The 24,826-nt window shown below is 30.9% G+C and overlaps 2 protein-coding genes and 1 pseudogene across 2 annotated transcripts; 2 read left to right on the top strand and 1 right to left on the bottom strand.

Annotated features, from left to right (window-relative positions):
• Nucleotides 1–5,772: 5,772 nt before the first annotated feature.
• BNACNNG38790D lies at nt 5,773–11,196 on the top strand. The gene is made up of 4 exons (XM_013891354.3): nt 5,773–6,996; nt 7,130–7,180; nt 7,282–7,354; nt 10,918–11,196. The coding sequence occupies exons 1-4, from the start codon at nt 6,296–6,298 to the stop codon at nt 11,092–11,094; spliced, it is 1,002 nt and encodes a 333-aa protein (XP_013746808.1). The 5' UTR covers nt 5,773–6,295; the 3' UTR covers nt 11,095–11,196.
• Nucleotides 11,197–13,364: 2,168 nt separating this feature from the next.
• Nucleotides 13,365–14,023, bottom strand: LOC106448317 (glutathione S-transferase T3-like). Its single transcript, XM_048764075.1, has 2 exons — nt 13,749–14,023; nt 13,365–13,704 (listed from the first exon to the last, which is right to left on the bottom strand). Exons 1-2 carry the CDS (start codon nt 14,021–14,023, stop codon nt 13,365–13,367), a joined length of 615 nt encoding a protein of 204 aa, XP_048620032.1.
• Nucleotides 14,024–22,811: 8,788 nt separating this feature from the next.
• LOC106448318 lies at nt 22,812–24,344 on the top strand (annotated as a pseudogene).
• Nucleotides 24,345–24,826: the final 482 nt, after the last annotated feature.

Genomic DNA, 24,826 nt, shown 5'->3' with positions numbered 1-24,826 from the left:
ACGAAAACGGCTAGTTCGTCGGAATTTCCTCCGAATTTTTAAAATCCCCCAACGGCTCTCTAACGGCTATAATATATCCTCGGAATACATCGGTTTTTTCTGAGGAATACGTTTTTCCTCGGTATTCCATAAGAATATTCCGACGGAATAATATTTCCTCGGAATTCCGTCGGTATATTCCGAGGAAATTCCGAGGAAACCAAATTTTGTGTTTCCTCAGAATTTCTTCGGAAATTCCTCGGGATATTCCGAGGATTTCATTTTCCGTCGGAATGTCCGTCAGAATACCGCTGTTTTCTTGTAGTGTTCATTTCGCCTACATATATTTATGATTTTTTCTTACAAAAAGAAACAAGATGCACGTACTTTTATTTTACACACTGGTAATAACAAAACTATCAATTACTACATGGTGGATAAGTGTTGCAGTAAACAAAAGCATTTGATATAAATTGATCATCCATATCTAACCACACACACTTGTTTAAGATATTAGAAATGTATACGTGAAAAGTATAAAAGTTAATATTAATCTAGTTTACCACCTATATGGCCAATATTTTTCATATAAATATAAATATCATTTAAAAACTGGCCTTGATATTCACAAACTTTTTTTGTTAGGGTTGATACCCAAGATCATTAACTTATGATGCTATTTTCGAAAGATTAATGAAAAGATAAAGTTATATAAGAGTACTGTTGGAATACTCTAGGGCATTAGTGATTTTTTTTTGAACATTAGGGAATACTCTAGGGAATTAGTGATTTTATAGAAAACAAAAGAGAGACTGCAATGATCTTAACCAAGAAATGTCTCTTAACATATACTTGATCTTGTTTTACATGTATGCAACATGCATGGTTTTCACTATACAATCATGAAATTATGAGCACAATTAAAAGTGAACAAGTAACAATTGCTTTTATTACTTTTGACAAAATTGATAAAACATATGACGAAAATTATATGAAGATGGCCTCTACTGACTAGCAAAATAAATTGACTGTTTGCAACAATATATAGTACCGGAGGGCCGGACACGGATCGGATGTCCGGGTTTTTGAAGATATTTGTGATTTGTTTTGTATGTTACGGATATCTATTTTTTTATTTGTTTTGCTTCGAAAAATTACAGATATCCGGAAAATAAATTGATATTTGCGAATATTTACAAATACTTACGGATAACTCATATGTTTAGATTAATACAAATAATCTTAAAAATTCGATACAAATTTGTTTTGTAAAATATATTTTCTGCATGATATATAAAATAAAAATTAAAAGAAGTAGTGAATCTACATATTTTGTAAAAATATTAAACTTAATTAACAATTATAATAACACAAAACTTAAGAAAAAAATTATAATTGTCATAAATTTTTTCTCTTCTTTTTATGTAATACTTTTATATAAGTAATAAATGTGAATAGAATTTGTCAAATCACATGTTAGAATAATAATTATATAATTTTATACATTGAAAACTTTAAATAAATAAAAATATACACATATTTATATATTGCCGGATCGGAGCGGATATACGCTTCCCAAAATTTTAATATTTGTGATTTGCTTCAGTTTTAACATATATTGATTTTTAGTATTTAATTTTCTTCAAAAAATTACCGATATCCAAAAAATTTGGATCGAATCGAAACAAATAACAGATCGAATCAAATTTTGATAAAATGCCCAGCTCTAAGTACCGCGATTGCAGCAGCGGCCGAGGCAGTTTAACAAAATAAATTGACCGTTTGCAACAATCGCGGTACTATATATATATAGGCTCCGAATGTTTTGTGCGGGATAGGAAGAACGCAGTGCGGGAGAGATAATGAGTTACCATTCAACTAAACTTTTTGATTTTATTTTGTTTTAAAAAATAAAATAAAATAAAAACAGAAAATAAAGTGCGGGATGTAATTGTACTCGTACCGCACCCTCAATTGAAAAGATGATAATTAGGTGTGGTTAGGTGTGGTTAGAGATACAATAATACAGATGAAGTTTTTTATTATTACTTTTAATTACTAAAATATATATAAAAAATACAAATGCATTCACTTTACAAAAACTAAAGTTTAAGTGTTTATTATTTGGGTGATAAAATTAACTTTGGTTACACTAGTATAATTTTTTTAATTATAAAAATATAATTTATTTAATTTTGTTTAAAGGTAATATACACAACTTTGGCAGTCTTTATATATTAAACAAAAAACGTAAATATAATTTGACGGGGTTAAGATATATAATTTTATGATAAATAAAATATTTATTTAAATAATATTTTTATCATTAAATTTTTAATTTATAAAATATAAATAATATTATATGTATCCCGCATAAGTTACTATAGATGTTACCATCATATACTGTTTTGATTGCTTCTTAGATGAACCGCAGTTGTCCTGTAGTATGTATTTCTCTCGCATAAACCGCACCTCAATACCGACATAATTTTTCAGATACATATTTTGCTGAAATAATGGCAGAGACAGGAAGATTCATCACACAAGGAGAGACTGATTTTTATACCGATTTGGATGATTTGGAAACAGTTGAGGTAGCAGATGAATGACATATGGGGCAATAATAGATAATATTGCAAATATGTTATGGGAAAATCAATAAAATAGACTTATTTTCTGATTGTAATTTATTTTTACTTAAAAAATATGTAAAATATATTTATAATATCAAGTAGAATATTAGTTTATATTTTTTAGCACTATTTAGTTTATAAACACCATTCAAGCATTTGTCCCGCACTTTTTACCATTCACATATTTTTTAAACCACTTCTTTTAGACGAACCGCACTTGTCCCGCAGTATGCGTTTCTCTGATACAAACCGCACACTACCAAAAAATCGTCTTTCTTAACATGAGAAAACATCTATTATATGCTTTTATTAGCATTGTTGAAATCGCTATGTCTGCCCCAGTTATAAAAAGTCAATCATTTATGATAGCAATTTCTCGAGGGCTATTGTATCATGGACTTATGACAACAATATTTATTGTTTGCTATTAGTTACTATTTTCATTTATATTTTTAAATTATAAATTAATATATTTTTAACAAATTAATAATTAAAATCTATTTCAAATATAATTGGTTTGATAAGGAAATTGGTTTATTATTAAAATCGAGGTTTACAAATTATATCGGTTTACACACAAACCCGGTTTACACACAAACCCGGTTTACACTGGTTTACACATAGACCCGGTTTAGAAATCTAAACCTGAAAAACAAAATGAAGAACCCTAGATCTAAACTCTTCGCCGTCAACTTCACCTCCATCGATTTCTTCTTCTTTTCTTCTTCTTCTATCTCGTCGTCTTTGAACAACCACCGTCAAACCTCACCATTGTCTCTGAACCAACTCCATGAAGCTCTTCACTTCCACCATGTCTCATCTATCTCTCCTCTATGGCTTCTCATCTATATCTCCTCATCGTCTATGAACCAACTGCATCTCCCAGCCGCTAACGACCCACCGCTTCTGCTACATCCTCCTCCATCAGGCTCCTCTGCCTTGTCCACCTTCGTCTAACAAGAAGAACAAAAAATCAAACTCAAAACACAGAAAAAGAGAGTGAAAAACACAGAGTGAGAGAGACAGAGAGAGATGTGACCAGTAATGGTGGTGGCGAGCAGTGGCGGTGGCGACTTCGGTGAAGGCAGATACCGGCCAAGACGAACTGAGATGCGGTAGAGAAGCCCATAAGTCATCTCGGCCCAATCAGAACGGCTCGTCTTTGGGGTTTGTCCTCGGGTTCATGAGGAGGCGAAGCTTGGCGTTGAAGACGGTGGGTTTACGAGAGAGAGATTCCATAGAAGAGGAAGCAAGGAAGAGTGATATTTGACAGAAGAGGAAGAATGCAAAAAGTAAAATGAAAACTAAAGAGCCTAGCGACATAGAGATGAAGAAGCACAAATTGGATGAATCTGGGCCATCGAATAATATTAATCAATGGTCTATATTGCCAATCCACACACTCTCAGTATTAGCCAATGGAAAAATAGATGAGAGATTACTAATTTTGCTTATTTTTATTGTAGTTTCTCTTCTTTCTTGGCAACTATTGTAATTTTAATATTATAATATTTTTTAAAAAATGTAAATATAAAGTTTCAAAGATTATATAAATTAATTAATCTTCGAGGTTGAAAAATTTTAGTTAAGATTCAGTTTATGTAATTTAAAGTCAAAATTTTAATGTTAGGAATATAATGTGCAAGGTTTAGATTTGAATAGATTAGAGTTTTAAAGATTATGTTTAGGGTTTAGGGTTTCAAATAGGGGTAACAAAAAGGTAATTTTCTTTTATTTAATCTTTCAGCACTTTGTTAATTAACTTGTTTGTTAAATTTAGGATAAATATTTGAAAATTAAATTTATAAACTTAAAACCATTAATATAGAGTAAATTTTCATCTAATAATTAGATTATTTACTATATTGTAAAGTTAATGTTTATGATATAGAGTTCAAAGTTTAAATTTGGGGTTTGAGGTTAAGATTAAGACTTGGACTACGTTTTTAAAAATTAAGTTTAGATATTAGATTAAGTTGAGATTATTTTTGAAAATATTAGATTTGTAGTTTATGTGTGTAAGATTTGATGTTTAAGTTTGAATATATTAGTTTAAGTGTTTAGATTTATAATTTGTGGTATAGTACATAGGGTTTGAAGTATATTTTAGGGTTTGTGGAGTAGGGTTTGGAGTTTAGATAGAGGGTTTGGAATTTTAATTTTAATTTAAGGTTTATAAATGTTAAAAGTGATTATTAAATATAAATGTTAAGACTTAGTTATAAAGTAAAAGTTATTAAAGCAAAGAAGTTTAAAAATTTAAAATTGTGTAAGATATAAAAATTAAGTATGATTTGGTATGTAGTTTAGATTTAAAGATTAATGTTTTAAATATAATTTTTGAAAAATTGTTTATCTTAGCATAAGAAAAATGCTATTATATGTTTTTGATATCATGGATATATGCATCCGACGCTTAAATCTAATTTTTAGCTAAGTATTGGCGGTATCAATGATTTTCGCTTTCCGTTCACTAATTTTCCACAACAGCGATAATTAACTGCTATCAATATAAACAAAAGTAAAAAATTAATCATTCATAGCAGTTTAGAAAACAATGCTATCATAATGTGTTACTAATACCACTTTTTTTTGTAGTGGTACTTAAACCACACTGCACTAACCAATCCGCTTGTTCCGCACCGCCCAACCCGATGTTAGCATTCGAAGCCATAGTTTGTAGAAGCTGCGGTTTTTCCACTAGTGATGTGGATGGACTCTGCTGAATAGCAAAATTAATAAATTGACTGAATAACATCAAAACTAAAACAGCATGGATTTAAAGCTCTGAACATATACAATGAAAAATCAAATACGACAAGACCACATCAGTAAATAGCTTTTGTTATTACAAATAAAAGAGAAACCTAAGTTGGAAGAGATAAATTACAACCTAATTACAGATTAAAAATCCCATTAAAAGAAGAATCAACCATTAGGGCTAAAATAGACTTTATTAGGATTTTAATAATTTAATTTCCTTGAACACAAACTAATAAGTTATAACCCTAGCTGGCAATTATATTTGTCTCCCGAACATGGCATGAAAAGCGATTAGCTGGATCGATCACACCTTTTATCCCCTTTCCTCGCACAAGCATACCTTTCGTCCTTTTAAAGTCAATAAAACCCGAATAAACTTTTACAGAAATAATTATATTTTAAAATTATTTTGAGTGGGAAAAAGGAAAAGTGCAGAAATTCAGTGGCAAAAACAAGGAGATTTATATAAGCTGTTACATATATTACGTATATATATGATCTATACGTTTTTTTCAAAAATATGATCTCTATACGTACATGAAAACATTCATAATTTCAGATACTTCTATATTGAATACAAATCTGACAGGCAGAGAGACCATCACACTCCTCTCTCTTTCTTACATTCCCACAAGCTTCCAAACAAAGAGAATAAATGGAAAGTAAGATTTGTAAAGGAATAATTCTCCTCCTCGTCCTCTCTCACTCATAACCCTACACTCGTATTTTAAAAGTACATGTATAAATATTTATAAATAATATTTGGCAAAAAAAATATATTTATAAATAAATAAATGAAACCCTTATCTTCTTCATGAGAATCATTTCCTCTCCACAAAACCATGCTTTCTCTTAGCTCCCTTCTCAAGTTTTCAATAATCCCTCAATATATGGGCTCATGCTGAGATCATATAGTCAACATGGTTCCTCCTGAATCCTCACCACTTTTAGGCGTTTCCAGCTACCGTGATTGCAGCGGCGGCCGAGGCGGTTTCACGGAGGTGATGATGATGAGAAGAGAAATAATAAACAATCAAGATTCTAGTGGAGAAACCGCAGCTTCTGCAAACTATTGTAACATTTCTTCTCCTCCGGCTAATAAAGACGATGGATCCGCCTCAAAGAACGACGTCGTTTCTTATATTAACATAGAAGATGGTAATAAAGATAAATCTTGGCTCCGCTTAGGTATAGGCCCTGAGGAGAAAAGCAACTGCAATAAGACGGCGTCATATAAGTTCCAGCGTTGTTGTAGCAAAAACTTCGATGGAAGAGAAAATTCCTCAGAGCTCAATTTGTTCTCCTCATCGTCAAACTTGGCAGGAGCGCTTAGTAGTAGTGTAGATAACACGCAGCTGCAGCAGCCGCTAATTGGATCTCAAACGTTATTAAATCGTGGCTTTTGGTTCCCATCTTCAAAGATGCCTCAATATACGGCGCCATTTAGACCGTCATCATTAGGAATGATGCGTGATCGTGACGTCACTTACAATAATAGTGTTACAAGGAGTTATTGTGTGGAGGAGGGAGGAGCTGGACCAAGCTCGGAGTTTAGGGTTCTTGATCCTCCAAAAAGACCACATTCTGGTCTTTGGTTTCTTCTTCAAGCTTCACAATATCAGTAACTAATACCTTTCTTATTACATTTTTTAAAAACCTTTCTAAGTTTGGTTCAATTTATATTAGTGGGTTATACTCGATCTTTTAGCATATGTGTGAGTGTATATATTTTATCATAAGATTTTTGAACGCAGGGAAAAGGAACCGTTCTTGCCTCAAGTAAACAAAGGCTACTTGAGAATCAAGTAAATCTTGTCTCATGCACTATTAATTAAACTTGTTTATTAAGGGTAGTTACGAACCATAACTTCTGTTATATGCTTTTTTTTTTATTTGCATGGATAAGGGATGGGAGAATCACAGTTAGATTGCTAACTAAGTACGTTATGAAGAAGCTTCAACTGGATAGCGAATCTGAGGTAAATACCTTAGACGACTCTTCGAATGCTTTTTAATCTTCGAAGATTTGTAATATGATCAATGAAAATGACATTAGATCTAAATCCCCAACTTAATTAGGTCACACGTCTTATCTCATATAACTTAGTTCAGTTAGATCTTAGGTAGCTGGAGATGCTCAAATGGAAGTAATATAACTTATAAGTGAGTGAAACCACTTTCTGACTATTGAAAGCTACACGGCATCCTTTATTAATTAGGTGAAATCTAATTAATACTCATGATGAATTGCATATGATTCGAATTTATGTAAATCGATTCTCCTGAGTTATCGATCAGTTTTAGTTCATGATTTTAGGCTAAGTTATTCATCAGATGACTTGTTTCTTTAAGTAACTACTCCCTCATTTTCATTTTAAATTTTTAATTGTCGTTTTAGATTTGTGCACATAGATTAAGAAAATATTTAAATTTGTGTATTTTCAAAATAAAATATCATTACCTATACACCTAACCATGTTTCAAAAAAAATAAACTAGAAAGTATTGTTAATAAATTATGCATTGAAATTTTAAAACGATATTTATTTTAACGAAACTTTACAATGAAAATTAAACTGAAACCGACGTAGTCATTCAAAATTTCTTTGCATATCTCATATGCAAAAAGTGCTTAATTAGGTTTTTGATCGATCATTTATCAATAATACTATCATTATTGTTGCCATTTTAATAATTCTCATAGGAAACTGGAAATCGAGAGAAGAACTATGTCTTTTCATTAGTTTCAGGCCATAATAATATAGTTATATTAAAATAATTTGTAATTATTTTATTTATGGAATAAAACAAGTCTGAGTCATCAGGCATGCTTGCTTTGAGAATAGTAGAAAACAGAGAGAAAGGATATCTTAATGCAACCTCGAAAAGCTTACATGCGTACTTGTGTGTGTAAATGCTCTCGTTAATCAGAATTTATAATATTTAAGTAAATATATTGCATGTTCCTATATGGAGTCCTTTTTCAAAAAAAAGAGGGCTGTTCCTATGGAGTCAAGATAGGCTCACAAATACATGTTCATGCGCTATGAAGTCTTGCCCTACAAGAATCAACTGCATGTATATAGGCGTGTAAAATGTTAACGAAAACGTTGACTTGTTATATACATGAAACTATTCTACATAACAAAACGAATGTCTAGTAAACGGCCAAACACTTTCTTAAACACTAGTTGTGTAAATTAACGTCTAAACAACCTTCTATGTGGTGATAAGTAAGTACAGCTAACTCTTAAAACTTTAGTTGTGTTAGCTGATGTCATCTTGGTTGTTGAGATTGGCGATCATGAGTTTTAATTCTAGTATTAGAGATTGATCCGCGTTTCTGGATATTGATTCTTACATTTTATACATTGATATTTATTTTTTTATAATTAATATAATATATTTTAGATGTGTTGTAATATAACTAATTGTATTCAAAAGACTTAGACCGAATCGGATAATATGGTTATTTTTTGTACATATATCCGAACTCATTTCAAATACATTTGTTGTTTATCAGAACCGAACTCATCTAGACCCAGAATGACTCAACTCAAAATCCGCACATAAATTTATAATATTAAAGCCTAATTTCAAACAGAAAAAATGATACTCGAAAGAAGCAACCCATACCTAAATGGATAGCCAACGTTCATGCCTAACTGATTTTATAAACTAATAAGAGACTTTTCCTATGTGTTTGGCTAAATTAAGTGAAATATAAAGATTTTTTTTATTTAATAAAATAATTATATGGAATGAAAAATTAAGCGACATAAATGTAATACATTTTCATTATTTTGATTTAAGTTATTATTTTATTGAGAAAACGTGTATTTGAATTATGTTTTTGGGTACGTAATTTTCTACCGATTGAAACTAAAAAAAATTATTAGTAAAACAAATTAAACCGAACGTTTAATCATATGCAAAACTCAGTTATATTACATTTTTGATTTTATAATTTGCACAGAGTTATTGTTGAAAACTAATGAATTAAAATATGCACTATTATTATTATGATAATATAATTAATGATATGATGTATTGTTAAGGTAATATAATTAATGAAATTGTTAAACTAGGTGAAATATGAAAATACAATTAATGAAATTACTAAAAAAAAACTATATTTTTTTTATATTGTTATTCATGTTTCTAAACAATTCTCATTTATACAGCTATCTATGTTTCCAAAGAATTCTCATTTATACTGGTATTTATGTTTCCAAACGGTATCAAAAAGTACTTCAGATTTAATAATATAGATAATATAATATGTACGACATCAGTTTATATAATTAGTATGATTTTAGATTTGACAACAAAATATTTCATTTTCATCCAGTACCAATGTTCAACTTCAATTGATGTACGGGAAGAAATTATGGACTAAACATGGTAATAAGATATCATGAAATTGATGTGAGTAATTTATTTCATAAAAATCAATTATAAAAAAGTTGGATCTCACGCAAAATACATAACCATGAAAAATTTGTTTTATGTTTAGTTCTTAATGTTTTAGCTTGTTTTCTTGAGAGCATGCATGTATTCACAAGAGTATATTGATATTTGGTCCGACTAGTTAATGCATAGTGAATAGAGCATTATTTGATCCCACGGATTAATGCATAGTGGATATAGCATTGTATATTGATATTTGATACTTTAACTACATAGCACCATGATAGACAGATGTGTGATATATAATACTATTATTATTCAAATAATCATTTGATGAAAAACGTGATTTGAAAGCATTGATGCATGCATGGCTAGCTTTGTCTTTTTCATCAAGCCAAAAGAATCGTCTTTCCCACTTACCAGCACATCAAAGTTTCCCTCGTCAGTTAATTAGTATCTCTTTGGGTTATTTTTTCAAAAATCTTCTCTTTAATTACGGCAGGATCCATATGGTAATTAACCGTAGGATAGCTCGATATACACTTGTGCTTACTAAGGTCAGATATTCTCTTAATTGGCTCCTCCAATAGCACATAATGTTGCATGGGTAGAATTTTATTGTGGGGCTTGAAGTTGTGCAAAATGTCGCATCATAATCCCAAGTGGTGCACTTTGAAATAACTTGATCATCTTCTCACCAACCAATCACGTTTCTACAATAGAACACAAAACAACGTATTTCTTATAGAGAACTGAAACTAGCTTTGAGCGTAGCAGGTCAACAGCAGAATAATACAAAACTTTATCTGATAACATAACAGAACACTTGAATCTTTTAATAATTTAACCAAATAATATATACAACCTAGGGGGTCATATCATTTTGTCTTCTTTAAAATTTCACAATATGTCAAACATACGAAGCATATAGACAAGGCATAATTAAACCCAACAAAGTTATAAGTGGTTATAGTAGACTTTAATTTAGTAGTCACAGACAGAGTGATGTTTTCAAAACTCAACAGGTTCTCTAACCGTGTCACGTACTCTATAACCTTTTTAGCATATATATATATATATGTGTGATTTTTACTCTTTTTGGTTTGTTTGATGGATGCAAATTATTAAAACAGATAGAAATAAGATGCCGAGGAGAACAGTTATCGCCGTTGTTGACGATGCAGCATGTAAGGGATACCATTTGGAGCCCAAAATCATCATTACCACCATCATCATCTCCTTTCACTTTGCTTCGGGAGTCATCAACTAGTGATCATGTCATGATTTTGCATTATGGTAGGACTGCTTAATGTTTAATTTATTTAATAGTTTTTGCTCTACGTGTAACATTTTTTCCGATCATTGTGTACCTACCGAGTTTTATATATATCACAGTCCTTTTCGTTTGGGTTTTCGATTGATTTTATAATTAATTCCCTCTTTTTCTCAAATATATTAAAAAAAAAAATCATTTAACTTAAGGAAGTGGAGTGCTATAAGAGCATGATTATTGGTGGTACCCTTAATTGGGTTCTTAGGGAATATTATTATAGTAATAAAGTACACTTAAGAACTTTTCTTAAGAACCACATTGTTTAAATGCTCCAATGGTTGTATCTTAAGTAAGGGTTCTTAAAAAAATAATAATAATAAACATAAATTAATTAAAGATTAATTTTTTTAATTAAATATAACATAGTGAAAGATAATATTTTAATCATAGATTTTAAAATAAAAACATAAAAACATAAAAACAAAGATTACAACAAAAACGATAATAATTTAAAATATGCATCGAAGCTCAGTAGTTGTCTTGATCACGTCCAAATTTACGCCATATATTTTCAACCAAATCAGTTTTGAGTTGTTGATGCACTTGTCTATCACGAATTCTAGTTCGGACACCCATCATATTGGCGATATTTGTAGGAATATCTGTAGAATAGGTGAGATCGACATGTGAACTTCCGTTGCCTTCTCCTTGTTGGAATTCCGAAACATCAAATTGAGCGTATTCATCTAGTTCGTTTTCTACTATCATATTATGGAGAATGATACATACTCTCATAATCTTTCCAATATTGATTTTATCCCAAAAGAGTGTTGGATTTTTGACAATGACAAATTGAGCTTGCAAGACTCCGAAAGCACACTCGACATCTTTTCGGACAGCTTCTTTACGTTGAGCAAATAAAGCGGCTTTCGGTCCTTGTGGAATTGGAATAGATTGGATAAAAGTTGCCTATTTTGGATAAATACCATCGGTGAGATAGTAAGCCAAATGATACCCTCTTCCCTCGACCGAGAAATTAACTTGCAGAGCTTGACCATTTATTATGTCATCAAAAACAGGTGAACGATCAAGGACATTGATATCATTTAAAGTACCCGGAGGTCCAAAAAATGCATGCCATATCCGAGATCATATGAAGCAACCGCCTCTAAAACGATTGTCCGAACCACGAGAATATTGTCCTTTCCAAGCGGTGGGACAATTCTTCCAGTCCAATGCATACAATCGATGATTCCTATCATCCCGGGAAATCCACGAAGCTCTCCAATATGAAGTAGACGTTGAAGATCATCTAGTGTTGGTCTTCCTAGGTACTCATCTCCGAACAAATTTATTATTGCGTCCACAAAATGTTTCACACTTAATCGAGTAGTAGTTTCACCGAGTCGGAGGTATTCGTCGATCGTATCAGCCGCAGTACCATATGCCAACACACGAATAGCTGCAGTACCATATGCCAACACACGAATAACAAAATGAAGAACAAGGAATAAGAGAGAAGAAACAAGAAGGAGAATGTGTTTGGTTCATACAAGAGTAAAGGCTCATGACAATCCTTAAATATAAAAGCCTTTACAAACTCTCGTGATGGTTCTTTACAAGAATAAAGGCTCATGCCTTTACAAACTCTCATGACAATGATTTACAAGTCTCTCATAACTTTACAAAACTCTCGTGACTTGACAAAACTCTCATGCCTTTACAAACTCTCATGACTTTACAGAACACTGACAAGCGTGGCAGATAAGTCTGTGATTCTTCCACTCCTCTCCTGTATTGTAAAATTTAAATATATATGACAAGCGTGGCAGACAAGAATACAAGGCTTCGCTTCAGTTCGTGACTATATGACACTTACTCTGTCTGTGTCTTGTGTCCAAGAATACAAGGCTTCGCTTCAGCCTGTGTCTTGTGTCGAAGAATACAAGGCTTTGCTTCAGCCTGTGTCTTGTGTCCAAACACAAAGCTCTCTGAAGCAGCAATCAACTTTAGCCACGAAGCTCTCTGTAGCAGCAAGCAACCTGAAAATCAAAGCAGCAATCAACTTTAGCCACGATCCGCAGAAGAGAACAAGAAAACAAACACATACTAACAGACTGAAGAGCTGAAGAACAATAAGCAGAAACACAACATTGGACTTAAATACTTCTGAAATACATATAGGAAAGTGGTTCAGACAGACATAACAAACACATACAAAAGAAATAACTAGAACAACAAAGACAAAAAAAGGACTTAAACTCGATGACAATACAACAAACAACACACAAGTCAGTGATTCTTGATTCAAACAGAGAACAAGTCAATGATGAGCTTCTGCTTTAAAGCTTCCCCGCACTCAGACAGTGGTTCTTGCTTTCCAATTAGACTGTTAAGCATAGACATCTTGGAAAGCCGTTCTTTCATGGCTAGATCCTGTTGTTTTATGGACCACATCGTCTGAAACTCAGACAGCCCCTTCTCATCCACCGTCGTCTTCTTAACCCGTTCCTTAGCTGCCTTAACACCCGGTGGTCGATTGCTTGCTTCATCAGCATCAGAAGTGTTGGTTTCAGTAGCTCTAGAGGTTGAAGATTGAGCACCGTCCTCATACTTCCTCTTTCTTGAGCTTCCTTCATTTCTACAGCTTGAAAGATCACACCATTTTAGTCATTACGCAGCTCCATAAACGCATGCTCAAGGTTGAACTTCTTCTTATGGTTATTGTATAAGATCTCATGAGATTTCTTCAGAACATCATTGTCATTTTGTCCGCTTGTTTTCTCCCTTGTTGCAGCCTCATAAGCTCTACAAAACTTACACATCATGTCGTTGATCTTCTGCCAACGCTGCTTGCAGTTGCTTGGCTCTCTCCGTTCGCTTCCTGCAACCTTCGGTGATGCCGCGAAGTAGGCTCCAAAGCGTTTAAAAAAATCACCTGATTGTTGCTCATTGCCAACCACCATGTCTTTTTAAGTGTTCAACCATGCGCTGATGAGAACAATTTCGTCGGTAGGCGTCCATTTTCGGCGTTCTCTACGCTCCACAACTGTCTCTTCACTACTTTGAGTTCCAGTAAAAGGAACTTAGGATGAACCGAAGACACTTTCTTCTTGACTTTGAAGAAGGTCAATGAAATTTGACCCACTCCTATATGGATTATAATCCATATCTGAGCGTGTGAAATACAAGAGAGAAAGAGAAGAAGAAGAGGAAAGAAAGAGTTTTGAACATGAAGTTACACACAACAATTGCAAGTGAAGGTAAAAGCCACATTTCTCTTTGATCATCCTGAACCGTGGTCATGTCTCGTTATATCATCCACCTTAAGACAGAAAGACATACACGAATCAAAACCATTACGAACATGAAGTTACACACATGATGATCATTGAAAGGAACTTTTTAAACTGAGATGCATAAAAGCTCTACATCAACATCTCATTATCAATTTCGAGATTTGTATAAACAGAGAAAACAATCGACAAGAACACGAATGATCAAAATCAAAGACATGCAAAAATGAGAAATTCAAAAATAAAATTGAGTTTACCTTTTGATTAAACTCAGCAACAACCGCCGATTCTCGTCGAGGGGAGAGCCACCGATTGACTCCGTCGATCATAGCCACGGATATTCTTCGAGGAGAGCCACCGAGATTCGTCGAGGAGAGCCACCGAAATTCGTCGGGGATAGTCACCAAGATTCGTCGAGGAGAGCCACCGATTCTCGATGAGGGGAGAGCCACCGATTCACTCCGTCGAGGAGAGCCACCGATGCTCAGACATCGACCAGAACCGCCGGCGAGATTCTTCGTTGAGGCGAACTCCGCATGTCTTCGGGGACGAGAGAAGGGGTTGATGTTTTCTTTTGCTCCCAAAATCGCCTATCCAATACCCATTAAACACACGTCCCTTAAGAGGCGTTTCTTCCCCATCCTAATTAAGACCCGCCTCTTACGTTAAATCCTATTTTCCATTTATTTTAATTACTCATTAACTTAATAATCACACTTAAGAGCCACCAATAATGATGCTCTAAGTGCTAACTCCAAATGTAGTACGATCCAACCAACTGGTCTAGACGTTAGTTTTACTTTAGGTTCCTATATATGCTTGGTTAATTGTCATGGCTTATTTTCTATTTTTATATTATTATTAATTTTGTGACATAACACCTTTTGATTTATTTATTATAATTCGATGTAACTTGCAATAAAAATTATGTGGTAAAAACTGTAAATTTATTTGGGAAGTTTGCAGTAAAAATAAAAATTATCATTTTATTAAAACTGATGACTGGTAAATTTTTGATGTATAATTAGCAAGATAGTTTTTTGATAAAATAATTAAAGATGTAAACATATATATAATGAATATTTATTAAAACAAAGAAAACGTTAACTTATTTAAAAATAAATAATAATCATAGTTATTATTTTGGGCAATTCTCTCAAATAACATTTTTTTAAGTTTTTGTCGCAAAAATAACCCTCAAGAAAAAAAATGACCAAAATAGTTCTTTTTATTTTTAAATTTTTAATATTTATTTTTAATATTTTAAAATTTGAAACCCAATCCCCAAACCTCACCCCTTAACTCTAAACCCTAAGTCTAGATTGGTTAACCCTAGGATAAAAATGCATTTTTACCATTTAATAAAACTTATTTTGGTCATTTTTTTTCATTGAAGGCTATTTTTAAGACAAAAACTTAAAAATGGTTATTCCTGAAAATTTCTCTTTTATTTTTAATATGTATAAAATTAACTGTGATAAAATAAAATTGCAATACGTCTTATTTTCTAGAGTTATAACTACTAATAACATTAGTTACTTATTCCAAAGGCAATAATAACGTAACTTAACTTAATTATTGACACTAGTTTCTGATTATTATTTTTGTTTTCAGTTTCATAAAATATTGCTAAATTTTTGGGTTTAAAACCATAAATAAATATTTGAAATTTACAAAAAAGCAACTTAACTATTTACGCTACTATTGATATTTTTGTTTAGTTTAATATAGATATTTCTAAAATTTTGGGTTTAAAACCATACGTAATCTTTTTGAATTTTACAAACAAAAGTACCTAATAACTGATTTATTAACACCAGTATTTGATTTTGTTGTTGTTGTTTTTAGTTTGATTTTATTAAATTTGCGGGTTTAAAACTATAACAAAATTTGATAGTCACATATACAAAATAATCTAACTTCAGCTTTCAGTGAAGTAGTATTCGATTGTTTTTTTACGTCAGCTTCTTTTTTCTTATAAAAAATAACTAATATTCTAAGTAAACTTCTAAAACATGGGTTTTTCTTTGATATTGCATTAAGTTTTGAGTTATCAAATTAACAAATGATATAACTCAAAAACGTAACTCAAAGATAACACATACTAACTCAATCTTAAAATAAAAAAATGAAATCTAATGCATGGTAACATTTTTAACTCAAACAAAATCAATGATACCACGTGTCACTGTATATTTTGAACATAATAGTGTTTGAGAACATTTTTCTTTTTCTGTTTTTTTTTGTAATTATTGGTTTTAAATTTTAACACAGTACTAGATTTTAACCCGCACTTTTAAGTGCGGGTTTGCTTTTTAGCTATTGATCCAATATTGATTGAAAAACTAAATTTATCTTTTGTTTCGAACCTTAAAATTTATGTTTTTTCAAAAAAAAAAATCAAAGTGTGTTATTTATTCGAAGTAGATTTAAAGATTCGAAGAACAATGTGTTTTCATTATTGAAATGTAGTAATGATATGAGTTGTTGATTTTAAATTGAAAATGAGTTTCTATTGTTACATATTTGTATCATAGTTCTAACCATCAATATATACTATTTTTTTTTATCTATATTCAATTTAAAAGGTATTACTTTTTTGCCCATTTTTCAAAGCGCGAGTATCTTTTTGTTGACAATTTCGGTAAAATTTGCATGAATTTATTAAATTTTATTAGAAAAAAATAATTTAAGAGTTTTCTATTATGATGTTTGAATTTTAAGAAGCGTTTTCCTATCCGACCCGGAGCCGTGATCAAACAGTAGACCTGGTACCCTGTATATATTCTGGTTCGGATGTAAAAAAATGTTAATTAAAAATCTGATATAATCCGGTAAAAATCCGAAGAACCCACTATTATTGGAGGTAGTCTTTATAAAAAAAGATTTGAATGTAACAAATTAAAAAAAAAAAACCCCCGTAGTCTCAAATAAATAAATTTTAATTTCTTAAAAATGATATATCACGTGGTCAAATTCGATATATATGATCCTGATGGGTTATAGTCATATTATTGTAGTACATTGTTACACTATAATTTTGAGTAATTATTTTTAAATAATAACATATGTGGCTAAAACTTTTTTCTACTGATTTGTTTATACTAAAAGTATTGTTAATTTTGTTCCCCATCATCAAAATTTTCTTATATGACATTTTGAATAATTACTAATAATGGTGTCAAAAAAATAGGATAATAAACAATAGGATATAAAAGAAAAATAGAAAATATGACATATTAATAGTTTAGATATATTTAATTTAATTTGTAGGTTAAAAGGAAAAAGTCCAACAACCTTACATAAGTAGATTTTTTAGGACTTCTTCCCTTTTAATAGTATAGATTAAAAAACTGTTTAGTATTGGAAACATAACACGATATTTGATATTCAGACTTTAACTAATTTTACATAGGCCTAAATCTTCTCTCTCCCAAAAGCATAATATCTTCTCCTCTATATATATATATATATATATATATAAATTCTTCTTTCTTGAACTATACCTATATTTTTTTTTTCTCAGTACAATCTTTTCTCTTTTCTTTTTTTCCCCAATGACATCATTGTTAGAGCCGGTTTTCACCTTGATCCAAACATGGTTGGATATTTCAATCCAAATGCAGTAAAGCCCAAAATCTAATGACATAAATGTTCAAGAAGAAAACATAGGCCCACGAAGGTCAAAGCCCACTTCGAAGTTAAAAAGTCTAACACGCCCAGCTTAGCAAGTCAACGCAAAACGCAAAAGAATCAAAGACCTTTTTGCAAAATTCCAAACCATGTAATGTCACTACTTGTTTCTAGAAAAAAAATCAAAATGCTTTAGGTTTTTCTTTAACCTCGAAAATTAATTTTGTTCACTAAAAAGATACAAGGTGCAGTACATAAGCCGGCGGAACATGAATAATATAACTAAATAAAAATGCTTTAGTTATATTATTGATTAATTAAAGTGTTGGTGGACTCCTGGTAATGTATGAAAATTCGTTATTTTGTGTCTTGGATTTAAAACCACATTTGGTAAGAAATGTTATTTCTTAAATTGAAAAAATTATTTAATAATAATAAAACATATTTTCGGTTTCATCATCCCATTGATCAAATTTAATATTGATATTCTAAAGATATACAGTTAATCTATACTAGAGCTTAATACATTACAGCGTATGAATGTCTTGTTTCATAAAATAGACATATACAATTTTTCACGACACAAAAACATAATGGTTGCACAAACATGCGCCTGTATGAGTGTTTGTTCGGTTTGTAATATATAACATATATGATAAATAAACAATTTTTAATGTTCTGTAATTTGTTGGGTGCTCATATGGTGGTTGGATATTAAACCAATCAAAATAATATGTTATATAACATATTCGTCAATTCATATTTTTAACTACATTAACCATTTTTGATGTATTTATAGACAAATTAAAACATGAATTACTATGATTACATATAATAATAAAGCTTATTTAATTTCCAAAGTAAATTATTTTGATTAAAATAAAATGTACTTCTATTTTAATAGGATATATAAGTATTTCTCTAAGTTTTATATAACATATATTTGAGAAAATAACTTTATATTTTTTAATAAAAAAATATAGTTTATATTTTGTATGCGAAATGAAATAATAATATAAATGAATATATAAAAAATGTTTGTATATCACATTTTAAATAAATCTGTTTAATTTTATTTTAAAAACTTGTTAGAGAATAATCGTAAGTTTGGTTAGAGAAATTTAACGAAACAATGATTTTTAATTAATTAATTAGTAGTTATTAATTCAGTGCACGTGTTGTGATTTATTAGGATAAAATAAGAGTTAATTCTTAAAGGTAATTTGGTGTTAGTAGAATAGATTACATGATTTACAAATCCAAAATTTTATACACTAGTCTTCATGTCCTTAGAATCCGATAAATTAAAAAAATTGTATGTTTTCGTGTCGTTATTAATCTTATTTATAATTTATAAGTTCTTGCTATTAAAATTCGTTCATGCCGGGAAAAAGGTAGGTGTACTTGAAATATTATTTGAAAAGGTAGGAAAGTTCAAAAAATAATTCTCATATTAAACATTAATAATTTCCCCCTTAAGACATTATATATATACAACTAAATATACCCATAATAAAAAATGTCCAAGCAAATCTGAAATTCTCATGTTTAATATTATTTGAAATAATTTTTAATCTATTTTTATAAATTTAAGGTATAAAATTAGTTAGAATTTACAAATTATTTTAAATATCGATATATGTTCATGAGCTTTCAAAATTTCATCGGTTATGTTCATTTAGGCAGTATCCTACGATTTAGTTATTTTCTAAAATATTTATGTACACATTATAATTCAAAATCTTATTGTTATATTCATTTATGTAATTTTGAATTAGTTTATTTTTATGTTTCATTCTCAAAACAATATATATTAAGTTATACATAATTTATTAAAATATATTTATAGATCTAAGAAAAATCAACCTAACTATAAATAATATAATTAATCAAAAATTATAACTATTTAGAACAAAATACTATAGTTGAATTAAAATAAGTATATGTAATCTAATATACTTAAGTGATCACCAAACTAACTTGATATTACATATCAAAATTTATATGTCTAATTAAAATAATTTAAAAGAATTTATTAATAGAAATTAAACAACTAAATTATCAAAATATTTAAAATTAAAAATAAAATATTAATCACTTATTATAATATATTTATTTAATCTTAATAAACTTCTATTAATGGAAAATAGTGATATATATATATTTAATTTTTTATTATTAATATAGAGTTATTTTAGGTATGACGAAGGACCCAAACTAATTTTTGTGGGAATGTGCAATTTTTGAATGGACGTAAGTTTTGGATAATCGAATAAGGTCTAAAACATAATCTTATATCTGTGTAACCACACAAATTTAGTGTTGTAGATTACTTTTAAACCTAGATTACACCACATCCATGTGATTGAATGTGATGTAAATTTCTAAAATGATTGCTCTAGGATATACAAAATATATCATCCAAAAATATTTAAAGTTCTACTAACCTTTTGTTAACAGACAAATGATAAAGGTGATGATTGTTTTAGTAGTTTTTAGTTTTAGTTTTTAGTTTTTAGTTTTTAGTTTTTAGTTTTTAGTTTTTAGTTTTTAGTTTTAGATTTTAGATTTTAGTTCTTGATTTTCAATTTTTTCTTTTTAATTTTCAGATTTTCGTTTTGGTTTTTGATTTTTATATTTTGGTTTTGCTGTATGTTTTAATTTTTGAAAAATTAATTAATACATTGCGTTAAAATAATACAACATAAAAGCTATAAAATATTTAGAAGTTACTACTAAAATTTCTCAAAACATTTTGATGATTATTTTAAAATAAAAAAAACACTAACATTTTTAATTATTATATTTTATAAAAAATATATATATTATAGTAAAATATAAATCATAATATATATAAAAAATAAACATAATTAAAAATATTTACAAATTAGAAACTAATTAGAAAACTTTCATATACAAATTATTTTAATTGTATGGGTATTTTTTTCTTTTCAACATCAGACACATAATTTTTTAATAGATTTTTGTTTCAAGTAACATAAGAAGCTGCGTGCTCTTCTACAAGAGTTTTTGTTTCCCTTACTTTTAGGGAATCAATTTTGTTTAAGAAATCTTGATAGGTAATAAAATGATTTTTGAAAAACAAAAACAAAAAAACAATTTTAAAAACTAAAACAATTAATCTCAAAAGCTGGGGCTTAGAACATTTCCAAAAAACTCTATTTTGAAATTTGCAAAGAAACATTATTATTTGTGATCTAGGTGGGCGAGGCAAACACGAAATATTTGTTGGGGATTTTATATACATATAAACCATAAACTCAAATATCAAAATGTAATGCTGACTCTAACCTCATCCATCCTCTAAATACTAAACCATAAATCCTAATCACTAAACAAATATTAAAATGTGAACACTTACCTTCTATGTACAAAAACAATAGAATAGTATACTCATAAATAGTACAGAATAAATAGTCCATTCTATTTACACATGTGTAAACAATTACCAAGAATCACTGATGTGAATGTGAATCGTTGAAGCATCTCGACGTTGTGTCTGTTACTTCGCCGGCTCCTCTTTATCGATTTTGCAAGCACTGAACAGAAAAATCTCCAAAAGAAATACCCTTTATAAACAAAATCTTCTAACTCTTGGGACCGCTGGGATGCACGCCGCTGAAACTATGGGTGGAGAAAATCGCAAAGGGATGGGAAGAGGTGAAAGTTTATGTGAAGTGAATATCTGACTGTAACTATTCAACTTCTCAAAAGATACAAAGAGAAAGTTATTTTGTGCTTGGGTGTGATTCTGCAGTTGTCACGACACCACTTTCTAACAAAATTATAACTAATTTAAAATTATGTTCACAGCAGTTTGCACTGGTTGATGTGGAGGTAATTCGGTAATAATACACAAAATAAAAAGAGTATATAGAAAAACTAAGTCAATTTGATCATATATTTAATTTATAATTGTTTGAACGTCATACGATAAATTTCCCTTGATATAATCAACAAGAGAGCATGAATCAACCGACATGCATTTTAAGAACATAAACGTATAATTGGAAAACGACGTGATGAAAAGTTCAGGAGCAGACCTAGGCGGGGTAAGTGCCACACACATAAGTTTTACTTTCATTCGTATTATTGAAAATCAAGAAACTCAAATGGTCTTATTTAAAGAGATTTTTAATGCCTCATGCATTTTTGGTTGAAAATTCTGTTATTTAATAGTGTCCTCCATGTTGCAATATTTTCTAGATCCGCCTCTGAGGACATGGCATGAAACACGATGCAGAGCCAGATTAGTATCGCTTATTAATTTAATTTTGCCACTCAACGTGAAATTTTCATGCGTCATGGCGTTATAAACCCGTTCTGCAAAATGCAAATCCTTTTTAACTCTAACTTGACCAATAAACTACCATTATAATTCTGTGACACATCAAAATATTTGTGTAAGATCATTGTGATTTTAACTTTGGTATATCAAAGTTGATGGATTACTAGTCTGGCATAACTAAAATAATAAAAACTCTACTGTGAAAGTACATTAACATGCAAAAATTTGGTCAAAAACGAAAAGAAAATACATTAACTTATAAAGTGGGATAGGCTTGAAATCCTTTGGAAAATAGAAAGGACTTGCACAGTTAAAAAAAAAAGGAACTGAAAAGTTGTAGATCCCGGGCATTAACAAGTATCGGGGATATTTGCACTAAATGGTTGTCTCATTGATCATAAAAGACATTTCAACTTCTGGATGGAAATCAGTAAATCACAATCATGCCATATAATTTATGTAAAAAAATTGTACTCTATTCGTTTAAAAAATGTATTTGACGTTTAAGAAATTTTAAAAATTCCAAATTAGGAAATGTTTTTAATTTTTAATAATTTTGTGTGTGTTTATGACATTTTATATTCCCTTTTTATTGATTGAATCACGGTAAATAGATAGTTAGTAATTTTTTGGCTTAAATATTTTAACATTAAATGTTTTAAATTATGTGCATGATCGTAAACATCATTTATATATTAGAAAATGGATAGTGTATATAACTTATTAATTAGTTATGATGCAAACATCTTTTAAATAGGACATTGTTCAAATCTAAAATCTCAGCAATGTTTCTCTTGTTCTTAGAAACATCTCCTCTGATCATCATACCAGTATTGTTTATTTTCTTTTCGTCAAAAATTGAAAGTAGATAGGGTTGTTGCATACACTGGAGACTCAGGCCGGCTGAAGCTTGGTCCTCATGAACCCCAGAGGTCTCACCGGTTCAATCACTGGTCATCATGGTTCGATATTACAGTTACACCTCTTTCTGCTACTCTTATCCGGCCACGCTTCGGCTCAATCGACTGATGGCGATTCAGATATGTCTGGAGAAAGCTATCGGTTTGACCCAAACATGGTAATACTCATGATTGTCCTAATCAGCGTTTTCTTCACCCTCGGGTTTTTCTCCATATGTCTCCGTACGTGGCTCGAGCGATTCATCGGGATGAACAACGCACACTCCGTCGGTGCGGGCGGTAACAGGCTTTCCCTGAACCGCCCGCGGGCGCCTGGAATTGACGCATCAGTCATTGAGACTTTTCCGACGTTCCGATACTCAACGGTGAAGATGCTCATGATAAGCAAAGAGGCCCTTGAGTGTCCTATTTGCTTAAACGAGTTTGAAGACGACGAAACGCTGCTTTTGATTCCTAAATGTTGCCATGTATTCCATCCTGATTGTATTTATGCTTGGCTCCAGTCTCACGCCACATGTCCTCTGTGCCGCGCCAATCTCGTGCCCGTACCGGGAGAATCGTTTTTTTCTATTGAGATACCCGGTTTAGCTGATGACACTCTCCGCTCTGAATCAACAGGTGACCGGAATACGGGTTTTGTTCCTCCGAATGCAAGATTGATTGACTCGGTGGCGTTGACCTGTAATAACCAGAGTATGCCACGTAGGTCTATATTTACCGGATGGAGCTTAGCCGGAGTTTTCACCACCCGTCAACATGAGGGGAATCTCGACCGCTTCACGCTTAGGTTACCGCAAGACATTCACAATAAGTTCGTGGACCCAAGCTTTTCAAAATGCCACGTGACGTTTCCTCAGATGATGAGTTCAGCGCAAGGGTACAGAACCGGAAACCTAGAGACTGATGCAAACTATTTCTATGAACGTACGATTTGATCAAGATGATCGGTTTGACTAAGATGGTCGGTTAGACCGTAGACCATTCTCCTTAACTCCTCCGTACCGGACATGTTCAATAAAATCACCGTTCGATCGATTGGTTGTTTCTTGAAAAGAACAACATTGGTGAACGTTCGTCCGATCACCTTCGCTCCGGCCATGATAACCCGTCTGTAGTCCAAGTTGTGTAATGGTTTATTTGAGGAAGTCTTGCATATTTATTTGAATTCTTTCATCTTGAGTTTTAATGTTGCGGAACGAGGTGACTTTGTTCTTTTCGTACCTTTTGTAAGGATTTAACCTATACTTTGTGCACAAATTTAGGATGAAACAAATTTACCAAAATTTATATTTTATTCACTCTCAAAAGAAAAAGTGTTTTTCAAGAACAAAATAGAGATTACAAATTAATTATATACGCAAAAGAACATTCTCTCTTAATTTGCTTAAACTCTGGATGCCTCTCTCTCTCGTTGTTCGTTGTTACCCTGACGATCCCTTGTTGGTGAAGACCTCTTCTATTTAAAATCCAGTCTTTGCTTGTCCTAGTATCATAATGATTTTGTCTAAACTTCCTTATCCCACCGGGATAATGCTACTTGCAAAATAAATATCACTAACCAAACTAGTTTTTGATATTTGTGTGGAAAGACTTTCCTGAGACTATTGAGTA

The sequence above is a fragment of the Brassica napus genome, chromosome C7 (assembly GCF_020379485.1).
Source record: "Brassica napus cultivar Da-Ae chromosome C7, Da-Ae, whole genome shotgun sequence".
Lineage (NCBI taxonomy): Eukaryota > Viridiplantae > Streptophyta > Magnoliopsida > Brassicales > Brassicaceae > Brassica > Brassica napus.
Note: the sequence above shows the minus strand (reverse complement) of the source record. Positions and strands in the feature narration are given on the sequence as shown.